This window comes from Strix aluco, chromosome 15 (genome assembly GCF_031877795.1).
Source record: "Strix aluco isolate bStrAlu1 chromosome 15, bStrAlu1.hap1, whole genome shotgun sequence".
NCBI classification, from domain to species: Eukaryota; Metazoa; Chordata; class Aves; order Strigiformes; family Strigidae; genus Strix; species Strix aluco.
Genome location: NC_133945.1, coordinates 22,155,132 through 22,174,656, shown reverse-complemented (window position 1 = coordinate 22,174,656; position 19,525 = coordinate 22,155,132). Strand labels below are relative to the sequence as shown.

The window sequence follows — 19,525 nt, the reverse complement described above, 5'->3', positions numbered from 1 at the left end:
TGCTTGTGTCTACATTTTAAAGTAAACTAGATTTATAACTAGACTCACACAAAGGTGGTATGAAAATACGTTGCATCCTACATCTATGCCTAACAGCCCAGTGGTGAGAACAAACACTCAGTGATGATACACATTTCAACCCCTTCTGTGCTTGTTTTGGAACAGAATCTGCCAGCTCTCCAGGGAACCAAACTAGGCAATACAATAATGGAATGAAATTCTGCCAAAGATGTTTTGGTTTGTTTAAATACAAAATACACACTGAATCAGACAAACAAGAATAACTATACAGTTTACTGTTAAAGTTTCAATTTAAGGTTAACCCTAACCCTTAATTTCACTCCATACTCCAAAGAATGGGGAAGTATTTTAAGCAAATCGGTATTTTAACAAGAGACAGCTCTCTCCCCAGAAGAGTATAACCTCAGAATGTCCCTCCTGAGCAGCAGGAACTTCAGATTCAAATTCCTGTGTATCAGGTAGAGGACAGACATGAACCTGGATGAGATCTTAACCCTGGACAGAAAAAAACCACTTCCAACAAACGTAAGCCCTATACTTGCTGAAGATTATTACCTATGCATTCGCTCACTTCTATCCCTACAGAAAATCTCCTTTCATGAACCTTATCTGTGTGGAATTCTGTAATTAGATTGCTTCTTAAATCCAAAGACTGTTTCTCTACACAATAGTCTGAAATGTACATACACCCTGAGAGCTGACAGAAGTAGACGACTGGGCATCACGGCAAAAATAATTAAATTGATAGCCAAGGGTTACTCAGACAAAATTCCTTCTGAAGTTAAAGTCTGAAGAATTCATGTTTTGACCACACACTTGTTACAACATGCAACGTTTCTCTTTCTGTTATCATCTCCTTTAAATTCAAAACTGAAGATTGCCCCCATGCACGGTGATGCTAACTTTGCACATTTTTTCAGCTCTAAAGTACTGAAATCCTTTCTTTATTCTATAGAGAAAAAGAAAATAAAAGGACACTGCCAGGAAAAACACCATTGCTCTTAAGTGAAATTAAAAAAAATGTGGGTTTTTTTTGGTCAATAAAAACATGCTAAAATATTCAGCTCCCTATCAAAAGATTTTGAAAACTTTTTATGAATAATATAGTTTCATCTTGTAAGTACACTTAAAAACATACTTCTGGTAGCACAAGGCTGCTTAATGCAGCAGACGGATATGTAAGATGAAAAGACTAGACAGTGAAGGCAGACTAACACCCAAAGTAAGATACTAATTAAGATAAACTGCTGACTCAGTTTAAAGATGACTTCTCTAATCTGCACAGAATGTTTCTCAGATGCACCTTTCATGTCCACTCTTTCAGGTCGGCAGGCAACACAGATTATTTTACCAACACAGGAAGATGTACATCATCATTGCTCCCCTACAGTGTGACCTAATGAAGATCAGGGGAAGAGGGAGGAAGGAAGATAGCCATTATGGATTACTTGTCCTGGAGGGCTACCTGCAGACGACATAGCCATAAATGGGGAATGATGCCCTTGTTCACCCACAAGTACTGGGCTTAAGGTACAGAGTTACTGGTCAAGATCAGATGATATCAGGTATGTAGGCCATTAGATAAGACCGTAAGGTGCCACCTGTGATCCTTCTGGTTACAGCAGGTATCAATGGTGGCATTAACATACATATATAGATGAAAGCATTAAGAGGTTACAATACAAAACAAAAAAGAGTGTAAGAAGGAGAAAGGGAAACTATCAATGCTTACTTTTTGTTCCTCGATGCTGCAGAATTTAAATTTTGTTATCAGTGTTGGCATGAACAGTCCTCAGCACTACTGACACTAGGAAAATCTATTGGCAATTGTTAGTCTTTTTTTTAATGGCTTTTTCTTCTTTATTGAGATAGAAGCACAAACAACAGAAGCTAGAATTCATACAGTTGGCTCAACTCTGGAGGAAGTCTTCAATATGATCTTTGGAAACTGCCCTACAAATTTAACTTAAGATTTGTGGCATTTGATTTTCTGAGTGTGGGATAAAGAGACTCAACAGATCTAAGTAATCTTCAGGAATGTGTCTGTCCTAAAAATGGAAATCTCTGCTGTGTAATCAAAGACACAAGCACAGGAAGAACACAGTTCAACCCCTAAGAATTTAGTCTAATTAAAGAGCAGTACTTGGTGACATTTCTCACTTTACTGAGGCTCAGCTGTAAATCTTCATGGATTCATTTTTAAGCTTAACTAAACACTGCAGCTGGATATATTTCGGATTACCTCTCACTTTCACAGGGTTACAAAAGAACAACTTTTTCAATTTTGTGTCTGCTCAAGGTGATAGGAGTATGCCTGAACATTTCTGACACACCACAAGTCAAAAGATGCCAAGCTTGCCTTAACAAGGGTCACATCCTCATAATGCTGTAATTGAACAGACCTTGGCCTCTTAGATTTTTACAAAGAAATCATTTGTCACTACTCTTCACTGCAGCTAAATTGCCTCGAAAAAGAGCATGTAGAACAGTGATACATACTTTCCCTTGGTTCTCGCCTACTATAGGCCTTTGCTTACAGTTGAACTTCTACAAAGAAAATGAGGAAACATGCACCTATAAAACTAGTTATATTTCCTATGAAAATAGCAGCTTCTTGAGTTTCTTGATTTGTGTTATATTTTGTGACTTTAAACATACTGTTAAATTGCCTACATTTGTGGGGGGTGGAGAGGAAGATGACAGGAAGAGGTAACATGTAAGTATTTTTAATTAAGCTGCAAAACTAATTTTGTTCTCAAGTAAACTTATTTTCTTCCTACAACCCTCACTGTCTCAGAACACTAATTCCACAGTAAAGGAAGCATAATTCATCACCATTGTTCAGACTTAGATTATGTACATGTAATCAAACTCAGCTGCATTGTCACAGCTTAATAAACTATTATTTACCAAATGAGTGTGGTAACTGATCATGTGCATGTGGTCAAGCCATCCTAGTTATGAAGTGAAACAGACAACTTGAGGCTTAATGAAGGCAGCAGAATGTTACCACTGAGTCTACAATCAGGATGAGCTATAAAGGCACACAATCTTTACCGCAACTGAGCTGACAAGCACTGACTTCTTAACTGTGCTAACTCAAACATGTGATCAAGTACTTACACATCTTTGATAAACTTGATAAAACAAAGATGGTGCAGGTTATCCTGTCTTCATCCATTATGAGCAACATATATCCTATGCAAATACACAGTCTTTTGAATACATCATGAACTCTGGGCATAATGACATCATGGCCAACATTTCTATCCTTTTACTCTTTAAAGGGAAACCAGGCTCTTAGCCTAGAAGCGCTAACATATATATTCCATAACTGACAAATGCAAATAATCTTTAATGTATCTCCTATTTCATCTCCAGAATAAACAGCAAGTTTTCCTATTAATTTTGCAGTGCCACAAACTTGACCAATATTTACAGACAAATTTTATCATACAGCAGGCCTTTGCTCTGTATCATCACCTAACTTAGGTACACCACAGTTATGTACCAGTAACACAGAGACCTGATGTATGAAGATCAGCAGTATAATCCTAAAGCATGAGCTGAGCATGTTTTAAGGAGAGGTGATAAGATTCTCGACATTTTTTGGCTGAAAAGCGGCTCAAAAGAATATACATTTTGTACTGATATAATAACACTCGAAAGCTAATCAACCAGCATATAAAGCAGCAACTATGGTTGCATGCAGTGAGAAAGCCTAGTTAATCCAACTCTCATGCACTATGAGAAAAACAGACGTAGGAGAAGACCATGTGGGTATGTTAAATTGCAATAAAATTGCAGGATATAAATGAGAACAGTTGAAATGAAGGGATGAAATTCAGGTGAGGCAGAAGCTTATGGCTGAGAATGATGCATATATACAGAATGCAAAGGACTATATGCCTTTGAGAGACTATCTTGACTGAGGAAAAGAGGTGCATAGTATATTGGATGATGAAACATTACATAGCTGAAGATTCATGGAAGGACATCCAAACAGTAATGGAAAGACGAGTAAACGTGAAGAAGTGGTAACATGATGAACTTCATTAACCAAGTAGGGCATCACAGTTTAAACAGTGCAAGCAATGTATCTGAAACATGGATCAAGCTGTTTCAAGACTTATTTGCACAGAAATAGTCAAGAAACCTAGTCTACTATTGTTTCCCATAACTGAAGAGTTCAGATATATGAATTTTATCAATGCAACAGAAGAAATGATAAGACCCTCTTAAAGTTAAATAAGGAGTGAAAGAAAAGAAACTTATGTCATAAAAAAAGGAGCAGTAGGAGAATGAGTAAAAAGGAGGGTTCCTTCTGGCAATTAGATGACACTGAACAAAGCACACAAGAGTAGCAATGGTTAAGAACAAGTAGTAAGAGCTGGAAGTAGAAGTTGCTGGTGTAAATGCAGCTCCTAAAGAAGACACAAAGGACTGGGAAAAGGAGGAGTGAATTTGTTGCTACAATGCATACAAAGACTCCAAATCTTACTTAAGGCACTTCACCGCACTGATTCAATATGAGAAAAATGGGTATGCCAAGAAAGCCAATCTAGGTCTTGGTAGAGCAACACAATAAAAGGAAAGATAAGAGGCGATGGTAAGTATGGAGAAACAAGTAGTATTAATTGAAATGAAAAATTACAGTCAAGGGAAATACTGTACCACACTGGGTAAACTGCACTGTGGAGGTTAAGTACATTTAGATGTGGTGGAGTATAATGCAAAGGGAACTGCAAAGGCAGAATGGAGAAAAACAGTACTATCACAGATCAGGCAAAGGGTCTGACAAAAGTATAATGTTAGATGCTTCAAAACAGAAGGCAGAACATGGAGGTAAAGAAACATAGATGTAGAAGCTCTCCATGGAAACTGAACTAACACTTACCAAAAAAGGCTGAAGAATAGACTATTTCCTGACTGAAATGTTAAGGAAAGATACAGCAGAGGAATGACTGATGACAGTCCAACTGACAAGGCAACTTAGATGCAGACATAAGAATACAGTATAGGTGAGATAAGGTATATATTTAAAACAGTTATGCAGTCTCCCTCACTATCAATCCGGATCATACAGAATCTTAATGGACTCATTCTTCCAATAACATTTACAGATAAGGCAATAGCATCACCACATTCTAGAAACAGGGACCTAAGCAACTTGCTCGCAGTCAAAGAGGAATTTTATGATTGAGCAGAGAACTGAGTTTAGGTCTCTTAAATACTACATCACCCTTTTCCTCTAGAAGCAAACAAAACAGCAAGATACTCTCCCAGCGTACTATAACAGGATATGTGAAAGAAGTTTTGGAAGATAAATAAGGAGATTTTGTTTTGAAGCCACAAAGGAAGAGAGGCATAGAAAGCTTAATTTCACATCATGATAAGAACCACTAAAATTAAGTTTACTGAGGGCCAATGTGTGACAGTGATGAGAATGAAGACAAAGGAAGGGACAGAAAGACAAACAGTTTATTGGAACAGAGACAAAAACACAAACCATGAATGTAAATAAGTTGCTAGGATATGGAAAATGGGGGGAGGGAGGAAAACAGACTGACTACTTAAAATACTAAAATTAAGCAATTTACAGCAGATGGAGAAGGTAAAAGCAAGCAAGCAACAAAACTCAATAATTAAACATGGAAAACCAGACCAACCCGCTAATGAAAAATCAAGAACTGGATATTCAAAAAAACAAACAATGGAAGTGCATCAAACAACGCTGCAGGTAAGTAGTCAAGTGAAAGGAAGACAGAACATTTCGTCAGACATTTCATCAGGCATCAGAAAGAAGGTGGCCACTTGCAATAACACTTGAAGTAGAAAGTAGAGGGAAGGCAGTAGGGTCAACTTTTTCCTTTTCACACCTGAACAGTAGTACAGGCAGAGACTCACTAAGCATGGGATGGAAAATGTACACAACGTTCATCGGACTCCTAATGACTAACAGAAAAACACATGGAAGCAGATTCCCCATAGATGTAAGGCATATTAGAATAGTTTAAGTGTTTTCAGCTGTACCTAAATCATTCATGAAAGGCCAAGAAACTTCTGGGAAAAGAGATGCTTTTATGGGTCTCTGCTGAAAGCTTCAGATCCTTAGCAACAAGAAAATTATCTTCCTAAATAAAAAGGCAGACCCTCTCTCAGAACCTTTTCACATACAGAAGCAGACCTCTGCACTGGGAACCTAAGATAGAATGTAGGCATATTGTTATCTTTATTAGCGATCTACAGGACAGCAATATGAAGCTACATGAAAGAAACCCACAAGTTTTAACAACTGCACTATTTATTGGCGATTCCTTTTAAACATTATTTAAAATATGTCCTTTTATATGTTTTCTAACCAAACAGTATAGATCAACAGCGCTGGAAAGCTAGAAGTTAAAATTCTGGGAGTAAATGTGTATGTCCTTATGACGGCGCTGCAAACGAGGTAAGAAAAACGCAAGTCAGGAGAGAACAAGAGAGATGTCACTATCTTATTTTGCAACAAACATAAAACCTAACAAAAGGATCTATTCCAACTGATACTAAAAGGAAGAAAATAAAAGCTCTGCAATATATCTTTCCCCTTCCTCTCCCCCATCCTTAACTGATAACATTTGCTAATATAAACTACATTTACCACCCTTGTAACCAAACACCTCTCTACTACCAAACACACTACATGTACTGCACCACTGTAAGAAGTTTTAAGTATAAAGCATGTTCAGGTAGGACACCAATTCATTCCTAATGTTAACAAATTAGGGCAGAGAAGAGGGCTGTGATGAGGCAAGATCTTCCATGAATGAAACCTCTCCTATAGAAAAAAGAGACATATGTAAATTAAGCTGTCCTGTAGTTGTATATTCGATTAACAATGATGTTCCTCACTGTAGCATTCAAAATATTGCATCTGAACACAAAAAACAAGAACAGAAAACACAAATAATACATAGTTAAATCTGGTGCCAAGGGCAGACATTCCATTTAGGCTTACAGTACCAGTTAAATATTACTGCCTGACATTTACTGTAAGTTGTTGCTTTTTTCTCTTTTGCTGAAGTACAAAGAAATAAAAAACAGACGTTTAAGAAGTAAAATAAACATTGTATATTGGCACAGTGATTATAATTAGTAACTTTTCCAGAATTATTTACACTTACATTTCCAGACTGCCCACTGCTATTTGTAATGCTGTTTGTGGAGTTAAGACTGCTGCTCCATTCATTTGCAATTCCTATGCTGTCTGTTGAAAACAGGTGAGCGCCTGGCTTTGATTGACAACCAGTTTGCAGTATGACTACATTCATGGTGTCCTCTGTTGAAGGAATCCCCAACAAATTACACACAGATTTGATACTTAGCTGTGTGAATTTAACAGTTACATACCTAGTACCAAACACAGCACCTGTCACATGGAAACATCAATCACACACAAGAAATCTCTCTCTTTTTCTTCAAATATAAGCATAAAGGCAACGTAAGAATAACGTAATTCACCATTATGTACTTGTGGCTACTAACAAATGTGATACTCTTATTTTACTTGCTCCATCAAAAACTGGTGGAAGGTACATCGGAATTCATATAGTTAAAGTATTCTAGATTTTGCTTTATTTTCCAGAATCTCTATCACACCAGGGTTTAAACACATTTTTAGAACTCTGACTGAAAAGGTAATAACGGCATCTTAATTCCAGGGTTCTTTGTTTTCTTTTTTTGGACTAGAACCAACTGATTTAATCATAAAACAATTTGAAGAGAATATGGAACTTGTACTATTTAACTTAAAAAGGAACAACAACCTTTGAGAACGTTCATTATTAACTTATATGTAAATTGTGACCAATAACTTGTTAATTTTCATCCCAGAAAATTCAGCTCAAGGTGACTGAACAATTACTTCACAATTCTCCAAAGGCTACTTTGTTAAATTATTAAACATCTTATATATTTGATGCTTTAAATGTGCAATCTATTAAGGAGATTTAGACTTCTAGTTTCACAGGCACATGATGAGTTAACAAAAAATGTTTACTTTAGTAAGCAGTTACAGTTAATAACATTCCTCACCTCATCATCCATGCAGACAAGACATCAAAGTAAGGAAGTCAGGACTTAAAACAAAATCTTTTAATAATTCTACAGATACAGCACGAATTTTTTCATCTCTAGCCACTATTGCATTTCTGAAGGGGCAATGATAAACTACAGTTAAAAATAAAATTTAAACATTTCTCTCTACTAGAAACAATAAGTAGCTCTGATAGAGTGTACGAAAGTACAAGCCACAGTAGGAAACAGAATGAGTATGAGATACATAGACACCTCTCTTCAGTGGACATAGCATAGCTGAGGATTGTTTCTGATGATGTGGGGTTTTTCTATCTAGCATTTGACTTACCACAATACCACAGCCTTCTTACTATACAGTCCAATGCTTTACCAAATATTTCCACTATTGTATAAATTACAAAAATAGGGGTGTGGGTCAAAAAGAGAAAGGAAAAAGCTACTAGTAAGTACCACTATACACACAAGTTCAGTCCAGCCATACCAAAAAAAAGGAAAAAGAAACTATAGGGATTGCAAAGATGATGTCACTAGACCCCTGCTGTTCCTCCTAGAAAATGAGTGCAAAGAACAGTTGGGAAGACAGAAACAGATGCACTGACTTTCTGTAATTTACTCTCATTTTCACTACATATCATGTCATTGTACAGCTGCTTGCCCAGAGCAAGTCCAGTCAGCCATCTCATGTCCAGTCAACCCTCACATGTCCAGTCAACCCTCACACTGTCATAGGAAAAGCACTATCTGATTCATGCTCTCTCTTAAATCTTCCTTAGCTTTTTTTCCCTGACACAACCACACTTGTCCAGTATTCTATAAATGAATGTAAGTAGTCATATGACCCTAAAAGGGTGGTATAAGACTGCTTTGCAAACATTTAAAAGAGAAATAACCTCTCCTTTCTCTTTTCAAGGTATTCAGGGAGAATAGCATGATTAGTTATTGCTATTCTGCTTATTGATAGTAAGCCAGACACATTAAATTCAGAATGTGTGCTTCTACATCATTCTAATTTCTTCCAAGAGTGAACATCATAGTTCGTGGCCAGCTGCACAAAAGTTACAAATCTACAGTGTAAGCCTTCCCCAGTCTAACCATATTTTCTTGAAGACCTACAGCTGTTGTAGGAGGTTGCAACTGACAGAAAAGCAACAGTCTCATGGCAATCACTGAAGCTCATGGAGATTAGGACAGAGCCATCAAAAAGAACTTCAACTGTCTAATGCCAGTGCAATGGTGCTTCAGGGATTGGGTATCAGTAGCCTAGGATGCTATGCAGAAATAGGGTTGTACTCTTTATGGGATACAACTTTTTCAGCTATATAGCTTGGGTATTATGAATATGAGAGTTGCCATGGTCAGGCCAAGTCTGGCCTGGGGAATTCCATCTTTCATGAAGTCACAAGTAAGTTTTTTCATTATTGTAATCTTGGCACCAATAGAAGAGAACAGTCTTGGATGAACAATCTGAAGGCAAATGCCTTCAGTACCAGAAGCTGTTATATAGGAGACATGTTCTTTGAAGTGTTTCCAAATTCTTGACCACAGAATTTCAGCCTGCCTCTGCTTGTGCTTCTGCTTCAAAAAAAATCTATTTTTTGTTAAGGGGCCAGTTGTAGTCAGGCAGTCAGTGGACAAATGAGTGCCACAGAGAGGTGTTCATTGAGAGTCCATTACAGAAGTGTCCCAACATACCCTAGCTACTCTCCGTTTTGCAAAGCGTGTCAGGGAGATATATCAGATCCCACTACTTCTCTACTTTTCAGGATCGGGTGCCCTCCCTCCTGTCATCGCAAAGCATCTTTGGAACTACACTGGACCTAGGGTTTCAGCCAGTGGGGGAAAAAAAACAATGAGTGACATTTACAGGACAATACTGTCTGCAGCCAGGGCCTCAAGAGAAAAGCAGTCTTGGAGGAATAGTTGTATTCCTCATGATCTTCACAAAGGAGGGAAAAAAGTGAAAAAAATGGTCAGCTGGTTCTGAAGAAGTCATTGAGGGAAGACCAGGAACACTATTATAGAGAACGTGTGCTTCCACAAATTATTTCACATAGTATGATAAAAATTGCTGAGAAACATGTATGAATGCTAGGAAATCTTCCTCTATCTGGTACACATAGCTAGGCTTTCACTGAAGTTACGTGGAGAACACCCACGATTTGTGAATCAAAGAGATCCATGAACCAAGAGTTTCATGCTTTTCATACTGATGATAAGATCTACAGCTCTGAAACCATTCTCTCCCCTTTCCCTAATACGGAAGGGACAGAAACCTTTTTATTCTACAGACATAGGAGGCAGAATGTCAGAGCACCTGAACTAAGCTTAAAGATGTTGCCAACAGCAGAAAGGCACTCTTGCTGATAGTAACCAAACATCTAACTTCTGATGGACTATTCAGACTACCAGAGACAGGGGGTGGGCACTGTTGCAAGATTTCAAGTTAATTTGTTGAGATTTCCTGCTTACGCAGTCTTCATTGCAGAGGATGCAAGCCAAAGAGTTCCAGAGCATGCTGGTTGAGCCATGTAAGTCTCTTCTGATGGACATAAAATTCTGTCTAATGCAACTATGTGAAAATTAAGCTGCTGCTTCTCAATTAGCACTGCTAACATGTCCAGAGTCTCAGGTATTCTCCTGGAGTTCTGGAGATTTTTAAAGAGTACAGTAATTCATCCTACAGAGTAGAAGAAAGAACAGGGCTGGGGTAGAAGGATTAGCAATAGATTAGAAAGATATCCCTTAGGGAGAAAAACATCAGCAAATTTTTACGTTTGGACTGTCCTTTGGCCCTCTTCATCTTTAGCCTGGGCAATGCTTAACTCTTCCTTAGAGATGAAAATCTTGTTTATTGTCAGTGAGAGAGCTTCCTGTGAGAATGACTCCTCTCACAGGAACCAGTATCAACTGGACTGTTAAAGACACTAATGATCAAGACACACAGAAGCAGATCATGATGGGGTCTCAGAAGAACTCTCCGAGAATCTCCAACAGCTCTGCTGTGTTTATCTTGTACACTCTCCATGCTGGAAAGGCAAGAAGGGAGGCAGCATTCAGTATGCTCTAAGGAAGAAAACAGAGAAAATGTAGTCTTCTCCCACAGGAATTTTCTAGCATGTCACAATTATACCATGCTGCATGTATACAGAGAATTTGTTTAAATCATACTCTTGCAGCTGTTTCAGGAAAGAAAAAACTTCTATCAGATAAACAGAACAGTAAACCCAGTGCCATAAATCACTTCTGTAACAAAACGTGTATTTTCAGACTTTCCCAAGTCAAAGAAGTACTTGTCAACACCAGCAAACAGTGAAAGACTAGATTTAGGAGATAGCCCCAACAGCATGAAAGCAAAGGCAGTGAGCTACTTTTGATGTGAAGAAATAATTAATACTGACTTCATTGCTGTAACATTTTGAAGAATTGCTAGGTCCTGAAATAAATGCAGGATGTTATTTATCCTTCCTCTCTGAGTAACAAAATGATGGAAAAGTAAAATTGATCATCCCACAGAAGATAAAAGACAAGCTGACCATACCACAGATTCTCAGAAACAAGAGCTATGCGCAGCAAGAATGACTCTATTCACTAGAAGTCTTTTAGGTAAGGCAAGTGACACAACAAATGGTTGTACAAAACATCACATTTGCCTAGACAGGTTAGACAGAGAGAGGAGACTACTATTACTTATCATCAGAGAATCCTAAGATAAATACTACTGAATTGAAGATATTTGGAGCTTTCCAAAATTGGTAGGGTCTCTCATCCCTCTTCCAGCTCTAGAAAGCAAAAAGTAAGGTAACAGCAGACCTTTTCTTTTCTTTTCCTTTTTGAAGAATGTGAGGTTTTACTGATTACATAATCAAGTTAAAAACTACATAATCAAAAAAGAATAGATTTTATGACCTGTAAGAAACCAGTTACGTAGAAATGCTTCAAGTTCTGCCTTGCATCACAACTGAAAAGAAGGCATGAACAGTTGTTGCAGCAACTGCACACTTCACATTCTGGAGTGCAGGAAGGGTGTAAGGGTGACCTAAATTGATACTATTATTAAAAAGAATCTGGTGATGCATACTCAGAATTAATCCGTGTAGATGCATACCGAAGAACTGAGTGCTCTCTTGGAAAAAAATGGTCCCTCTTCCCTTTTTCTGTATATACCAGTTTGAATGCAGGGAAGATGAAAGTGGGCTATGGAGGAAAGAGGACAGCTGATATAATTTTCTCTGTGTTCTTTTTCAGTTTAGCTAAGGCCCTAGTTCTGCAAATACTTGCAAGGATTTTCAACTTTTACCTGAGAAGTTTACTATAGGTTTCAATAGGACACCTAACATATTTTATAGAAGTCAAGGGTATGTGTAGAAATTGCCAAATCAAGCCCAAAAAGTTACAGGGACAAGCTGCATTTGTAATGAAAAGCACCTCCTGTTTTACTGTTGATGCAAATTTGATGCAAATGCAGCAAGCTCCCTAGCAAAGTATGGTATTAGAAAACATGGAATAAATTTCTAAAAACAAGTGACATCAAATGTCATTTATACATTAAAATTCATTATGTTAAGTCACTTCTGTTACTGATGCTTAGAAATGACAGTTCACTTTTATGAACACTGATAAAAAGTAACAGTTCTCTTACTTACTTTCAACATGTGCAAATGCACAAAATGGACCACGTGGGCAGTAACCTGTTTGGCGCATGTCATTGCACTTTGTAGATTTATATATCTAAACAAAACAGAAGGGTGGTTAACCTAAACATATTTGTTATGTAACAACAAAATAGTTAGACAATTTTAAAATCTTTAAATGAAAAATTCTGAGTATGTACTGACAATATGTATTACATGGTTTTCTCATAAAATCCAGTTCTTATCATAATTTTTTAAAATTAAATTGAAGAACAGAATTTTAAGAAAAGTAAACCTGAGACAAGAGAATCTTATCCCTCTTCTGTATAATAATAAATAATAAGGAACGAATTTATTTTAGAAAAGCAGTGTTTAAACTGCTTTGGTTTTCCACTTTGTATAGAAACAAGTCAAACATTGGGAATAAAATTTTCAAAGTCATTTACACCACTTTTAAGAAATCTTTCAGGAGAAATGTATGTAGCAGAGCGGCTTACACAGCTGAAAAACAAACCAAAACAGTATGTTTTTTCCAACACAATTCCTTCATTAGGACACCTCTAATATTCAAATCAGCCTAACATTCAAATGTCTTTCTCTAACCTGACTGGGTGCATAAGAATTTAAGTCATGCTGACTGTTCATGACAGTAATGATTATGTAAGTTGCTAGTAAGATCCAGATTCAGTTTAGTGCTCCACTGGGATCTTGACCATCTTTGGATCTCACAAGGCTGGGGGGAGGAGCTGACTTGCTATCCTATTAGAACAATATTAAGAATCTATTTAAAAGCATATAGATTCTTTAGAAAATTAATTATGGTGATTTGCAAGTCTGTGGCAAATAGCAGAGATATCTTTTTGGTTCCCCAGACCTTGGTACTGTGTTCTTTGGCTTTCAGCATCAGTTGAGTGATTCATGGCTCAGTAAGTAATAATTCTTAATTCAGAATGCCACTTCTTTGGCACTTGCATATGCTGTGTAAAAAAATGTTTACCTTGGACTCCCACCTTAGAGCAAACATGAAAAAGGAAACTATGTATTAAAAAACATCAACAACTACTTCTGTAAGCTCTTTATTTTAGAGCTATTTTAAGCATCTTAGATAAATTTCCCTCTCATAAGTGATTCTGAATTGAGGCTGAAAACTTAGTTGCTATATTCATTACTAGTTCATGCATAACCCAAAGATCATCCAAGAAACTGTAGGAAAATGCTAAATCACAAAATTATTACTGATGCTTATCACTCTCCAAATAATTTATTTTTCCTTGAACTGAAAAAGTGAGAAAACATCCATGCTGTAGACAACTATTCACCCAAATGACACCCTTAACAAACAAAACAGCGGGACTGATCTTTCCACCAGTTTCATTAGGAGTTATCACAGACATTGCAAAAACCAAAGGAGTCCTTTGTGGATACTATACCCAAACTAGGAGATGAAGCTGGGCCCATCACCTTTCTTTCCTGTTCTCTGTTTATTGGTTAAATATAAAACCCCAATGCTGTATACATGATGCTAATGACGCAGAATCAAAAGGAATGAGAAGAGCTGACCTCCAAATGGTTTCAACAAAAGATGTAATTGGAAGTTCAGTCTTAGTTTGAGGTCCTAGCCAAAAAATAGCCTTCCTGATCCTATGAGCTACCCAGATGGTGTGCCTTCTAGTACATGCTACAGATACAAGAAGTGATAATGCAGGTATATCCAAATACTATTGGGGCAGAGCTCGCACCTCAAAGACTGATTCTGAAGATGGCCACGTCATCTATACATACTGATATTACAAGACAGACAGCAAACTCAAAGAACTAAATCATTACAGAAGACTAACTTCCCAGCTATAGACAAGAACACAGCTGCTATGTATTAACAGTAGAATCAAGCTATTCCTGAATGTGATAACCAAGAGATTTCTTCAAAAAATAGTCGCTAAGCCAAGAGGCAATGACAATATTCTTTATCTGAATTTGGTAAAGAACGAGTAGATGAAAACATCCAATAAGAGAAGATAATGTTGGATAAAGCGAGTATTAATTCAACTCAAATTAAAGGACGTAAAAAAGTAAGGCTGAATTAATGTTATCGACATCACATAAGCAGACTGAGGAATGAAGGCAACTGATTGCCACCATTAAACAGACTGAATTTCATTATGAACTGAATGAGTGCTTTGAATCCTCAAGTCAGAGGTACAAAAGCTGTATGGAATTTCCTTTCTAATCACACAAGTGGATGAAAGTCAGAGCTGGAGCAAAGGAGGGAAAGTATCACAGGGTATGATGTTGAATGAAAAGTCCTCTTTCAGTGCAGGTATGTTGCTAGTTTCTGTGAAATTAAATACTAGACCTAAAATTAGGCAAGATGATAACACTATCCTCACCAAACTGCCTTGATTATCAGTAGGAATTATGTTCAACAGTACAACAAAGGCAGCACAGCTAATGAAAACAAGCGAAGACTGAAGTGACTACAGCTGATGTGGAAGCAAATCACCATTAGTTCAGGAACAGGAAGGGAATTAGGCAATTGTTGTATCAGAATTTTTAAAAAACTGGCAAGTGAGACTGATGCAGTTAGCAAGTACTTTTAATAAAGCCATCACATGAGAAGTAGCACATATAACTGAGGTATATTAAGTATAGCTCACATATGTTTGAGAAGAGCAAAAATAGCTGATTCAAGCCACTGCATGTCCGCTGATTATTCTGTCTGTCACAGACAAATCTTTGATAAATCACAAGGTCCTTCTCTAAAATGGAAATGTGGTCATTCTAGTAAAGACTTCAGTAAAGGATGTGGTAAGATTCATTACTTAAGGAAGAATATGACTCTTACCAGTGTTACCTATTTGCTGCTAAATTGATTAATGAGAGAGATGACAATGGATGGTATGAAAGAGGAAGGCAGCAGACAAAATTAGTAGCAGAACTCAAGGCTCAGCCTTGTGACTTATTTTAGTACTTTCATTCATAGTATTGTGATAAATAAAAGTATGGTAGCAATACTAAGCAGGAAGACACCTTTACTATAGAAAAGAGCTGGAATATGATGCAGAAGAAATTAGATGATTTGAAATAAATCTGGACTATAAAATCTCTAGTAATCAGGACAATGAAATTCTGGAGCAGCATCTCAAAAGTAAGAGACAGCTGACACCTGTTTAGTATAAAGATGTAGTCGGTGAACTTATGATAGAGAATGTATGATATGAAGCTTGCAACAACCCTGGAGTCAGTATTCTGAGAATTCCTTTCCTAGTATGGTCTTGAGATGCCTTCAATAATCTTCATAATCGGAAGAGAAATTAGCAATTGCTTGAATGGTCTTTGCTTATACCTTACTAAGTATTGAACTTTCTAATGCAAGAAATTACATTCTGCTGTGAATTCTTCATGTCCATTCAAAGGTCCCAAAACGAAAACAGATGTTGTACAAGCAGTTTCTAGCATAACATGTCTTTTCAGTATCATGTTTGTTTCCATTAATGGCATATTTAGTATTTTCATAGTGACACATAAGAATTAAATCTCAGCAGATTGCATGGCACTGCTCTTGGCCGTAGCATCTCACTGTTACGCCCAAGCATCCAACAAAGTTACAATGACTTTGCCTACAGAGGAATCCAAAATCACCTTGTTTTTCTGAAGTGTCTTACTTCAGCCACTAGAAGAGTTTTCTGCTTCTTCCATCTCCTCCTGACCTATTTAGTTTCTCTTAATTATTTTCAATAAAGCTTTTTTAACTATACTTAAAATAGAAGTTTGTCCCAAGTTATTGAGTAGCAATTACTACTGTGACTTCATTACCAATCCCAGAAGTCTGGTAAAAAAGAGAACACATTTATTTATGCCCAAATCCAGAGAATATGAATTAATTTTTCATAAGCAGTACAATAAAAACACCTATCAGTGAAAACCACGCAGTACAAATAACTATTTCTTAGCAAATTTTGTTTTGTTTAAGCAAATACCTCAGCAACTGGAAGTGCTGAATGAAATGTCACGTTTTTTCATAAATCTATAATAAATTTGAAATCACTAAAAAGAAATAGAAACTTAGTTCTTACCTCAGGGTGAAACTGCTGTTCTGTACGAGAATGACAATATTGACAGCTATCCCCACTTTCACACCTTGAAGGTTCACCCCATTCATCTGCATGTTTTACATTGGGGCAAGGAGTGGACCTAGAAAAAAATGATGTCCAGAGCATGTTTGTATCTACTTCCTAGCAGAAGCCTCAAACAATTTCCCACTAAATCTCAGAATCTTAGATTCTGGGACCTATAAAGTTGCAAATCCTGAGAGACACTGACTTTTTGGAAAATCTTTGACAGAAGGATGTGCCAATAGGATTCTATCTTCTGTCTAATGACATTTATTCACAGTCCTAAGACTGTCAAGCAAGCCCATCAATTCTAAACCTTGTATCACTGCACAAAAACCCACCAAAACCAATGAAGAAACCACAGTGTACAAGAATGATGTAAAATGATGAATGATGAAAAGTAAGAGAGGAGATGCATTAAATTTTGGTCTTAAAAACATTGCTCAGAAATGGTAAATTATAGAACAAAATCAGAAAAAAAGACAGAAATTATAACTGACCTAGTGATTCCAATTTTTGCTAAGATTAATAGAAATTATTTTTATTCTTCACAAGAAAGAAGGACATTTCCATTACAGCTTCACAGTTTTTGTCTTCAGAACTGTCTGATCATTCTGAACAGATGCTTTTTTTCCCCAAAAAAATTTTAGCATGGCTATTGGGAAAGATGTGGTTTTATTCCAATAGAAATATCCAATTGCATTATAGAACCCAAACACATCAGTCCATTAACAACTGTCTGACTGATCAAAAAGACTATTCTTAATATGTATTTATGTACCTGTATTTGAATTTTCTGGGATTTCGTCTTCTATCTCGACTATTGTGATAGTGCGGACATGCATAACCCTGCCGGCAGAGTCTGGGTGGCTTGGTACATTGTTCTGTCTTGTAGCCAGCTAATACAAAATTTGTGTCTGTAAACAGGTCAACAATTAAGAGAAATAAATAACTAATTTTTGCATTCAGAGTGCCTTTAGTGAGCTTAGGTATCACACTGTTTTTTGCAAAAAAAAATATGATTCACAGACCCCTCCATTCTTATAAACTTAGACTGACTCCTGCATTTTTAAAAATAAGTCTAACACATTTACATGCAAAGCAATCTTCATTGCTTTTATATTCAATAGCAATATTACAATAAAGTACACAAATAAAACCACTAGCAATCTATTGGTAGAGAAACTATCCAGAAATTCTTATTATATACATTTAACATTTTGAAAATGTATACCTGAAAATACATTATTCATTTTAGAAAGACAAACACTAAAAACTTATACAATCTTGTATCTGGACTTCTGTTAAGTTTTAGTGTTGACAGTCCTTATTTCACCAAAACTGTTTTCATGTTAAGGCATGTTAAGGCTGTCCAGTAAAATCTTCCTCAACAAATTCTAGAGCCTCTTCTCTACCTTTGCCTCTGTCTCTACATCTTTTGTTCCAGGAAGGAGGAACTAGGAGATGACAAACAAGGTTCTGTCTAGAAACAGAAAAATTCATAAAAACAACGGAGCAAGTAAATAAATAAGAAGGTACAATTTAGCTAATGGCAAGCACGGGTTGGTGAGGAGTTAATCATGTCAAACCAATCTAACTTCTTCCTAAGGTCGGAAAATGGATGTAGGTAAAACAGAAGCAGTCAATGTCATGTATATTGACTCAGCAATCCTTTTAGCCTGAGATGTTCTCAGAAATAAACTGCACAATACTACAAGACTCCTGTACGATTTGTGGAAACATTCTCAGTCATTAATTATGTCCGTTCAAGTAGCAAGGATTACAAAGAAGAGTATCACATGGAGTCTATTCTTTGTTCAGTCCTTTCCAATAGTTTCATTAAAGGCTTGGGAAAATAAGGCTGAAATCACTAGTTGGATGATTTTCAATCCCCAGAAACTATGTGCAATCTCACCATATTTACAGGGATTGACAGAAGCCATACAACATTATATAACACAGACCTGTCACAATGCAAGGAATGCAATAGAAGTGCTTGTAGTTGGTCAATTTTGCTGTCTTTTTACATCAAAAATCCAATATCTTTTGATCTAGAGCTGACAGCTATGATCTACACATTATCAGTACTCAAACAGTTGGAACTTGCCCTATAGCAGATTTTAAAAATATAGAGGAGACAAGTATCATACAATTCTCTCCCCTTGAATTCCTTAGCGACAGCATCTTCATGTGACCTCTCCCTATGTTATAGTCCACACATGAATTTTGTGGAAGTAGTTGTACCTGGCAGTCTTTTCTAAAGTAAAACTTGGGCAGGAGCTCTAACAATATCCAACTGATACTAACATCTTTGGCTACATAATAAGCAAGTCTAAACCAAGAACATGAGAACCAACTTTGAAAGCCTTAAGAAAACTAGGGCAATTGGATTTACTTTAAGAGATCTAATATAACACTTTCAAGACATTCTTGTATTTTAATATTCTGCTACAATTTTCTGTTTAATATTCTACTTCATTCCTGTTAGTCAAGCTCAGCAAAGAGTAACGGTCCATTAACTAGTCTATTAATGACTCAAAAAAGGAAGACTCTAATCGTTACTACTACCTGGCACAAGACAGAGCTCCTACTGACTTTTAAGAACATTTATTCAATTGACACAGATTAGCAACACTTATATCAAGTAAACTGAAAAAGACCTATTGGAAGTTTTCAAAACAA

General features: G+C 36.7%; 1 protein-coding gene across 14 annotated transcripts in view; it reads right to left on the bottom strand.

Moving 5' to 3' along the window:
- UNKL (unk like zinc finger) overlaps positions 1-19,525 on the bottom strand; it is a 59,056-nt gene that overhangs the window by 27,813 nt on the left and 11,718 nt on the right. For 6 of the 14 annotated variants that reach the window (XM_074840830.1, XM_074840825.1, XM_074840827.1 and 3 more), the window contains 4 exons: positions 17,625-17,760; positions 16,805-16,922; positions 12,744-12,828; positions 7,188-7,342 (listed from right to left, as the gene is read on the bottom strand). In XM_074840830.1, coding sequence (XP_074696931.1) covers positions 7,188-7,342; positions 12,744-12,828; positions 16,805-16,922; positions 17,625-17,760 — 494 coding nt within the window. Of the gene's footprint in view, positions 1-1,753; positions 6,724-7,187; positions 7,343-8,097; positions 11,045-12,205; positions 12,219-12,743; positions 12,829-16,804; positions 16,923-17,624; positions 17,761-19,525 lie in introns of those variants that run through there. The other 8 variants (XM_074840834.1, XM_074840840.1, XM_074840831.1 and 5 more) reach the window with 6 other exon arrangements.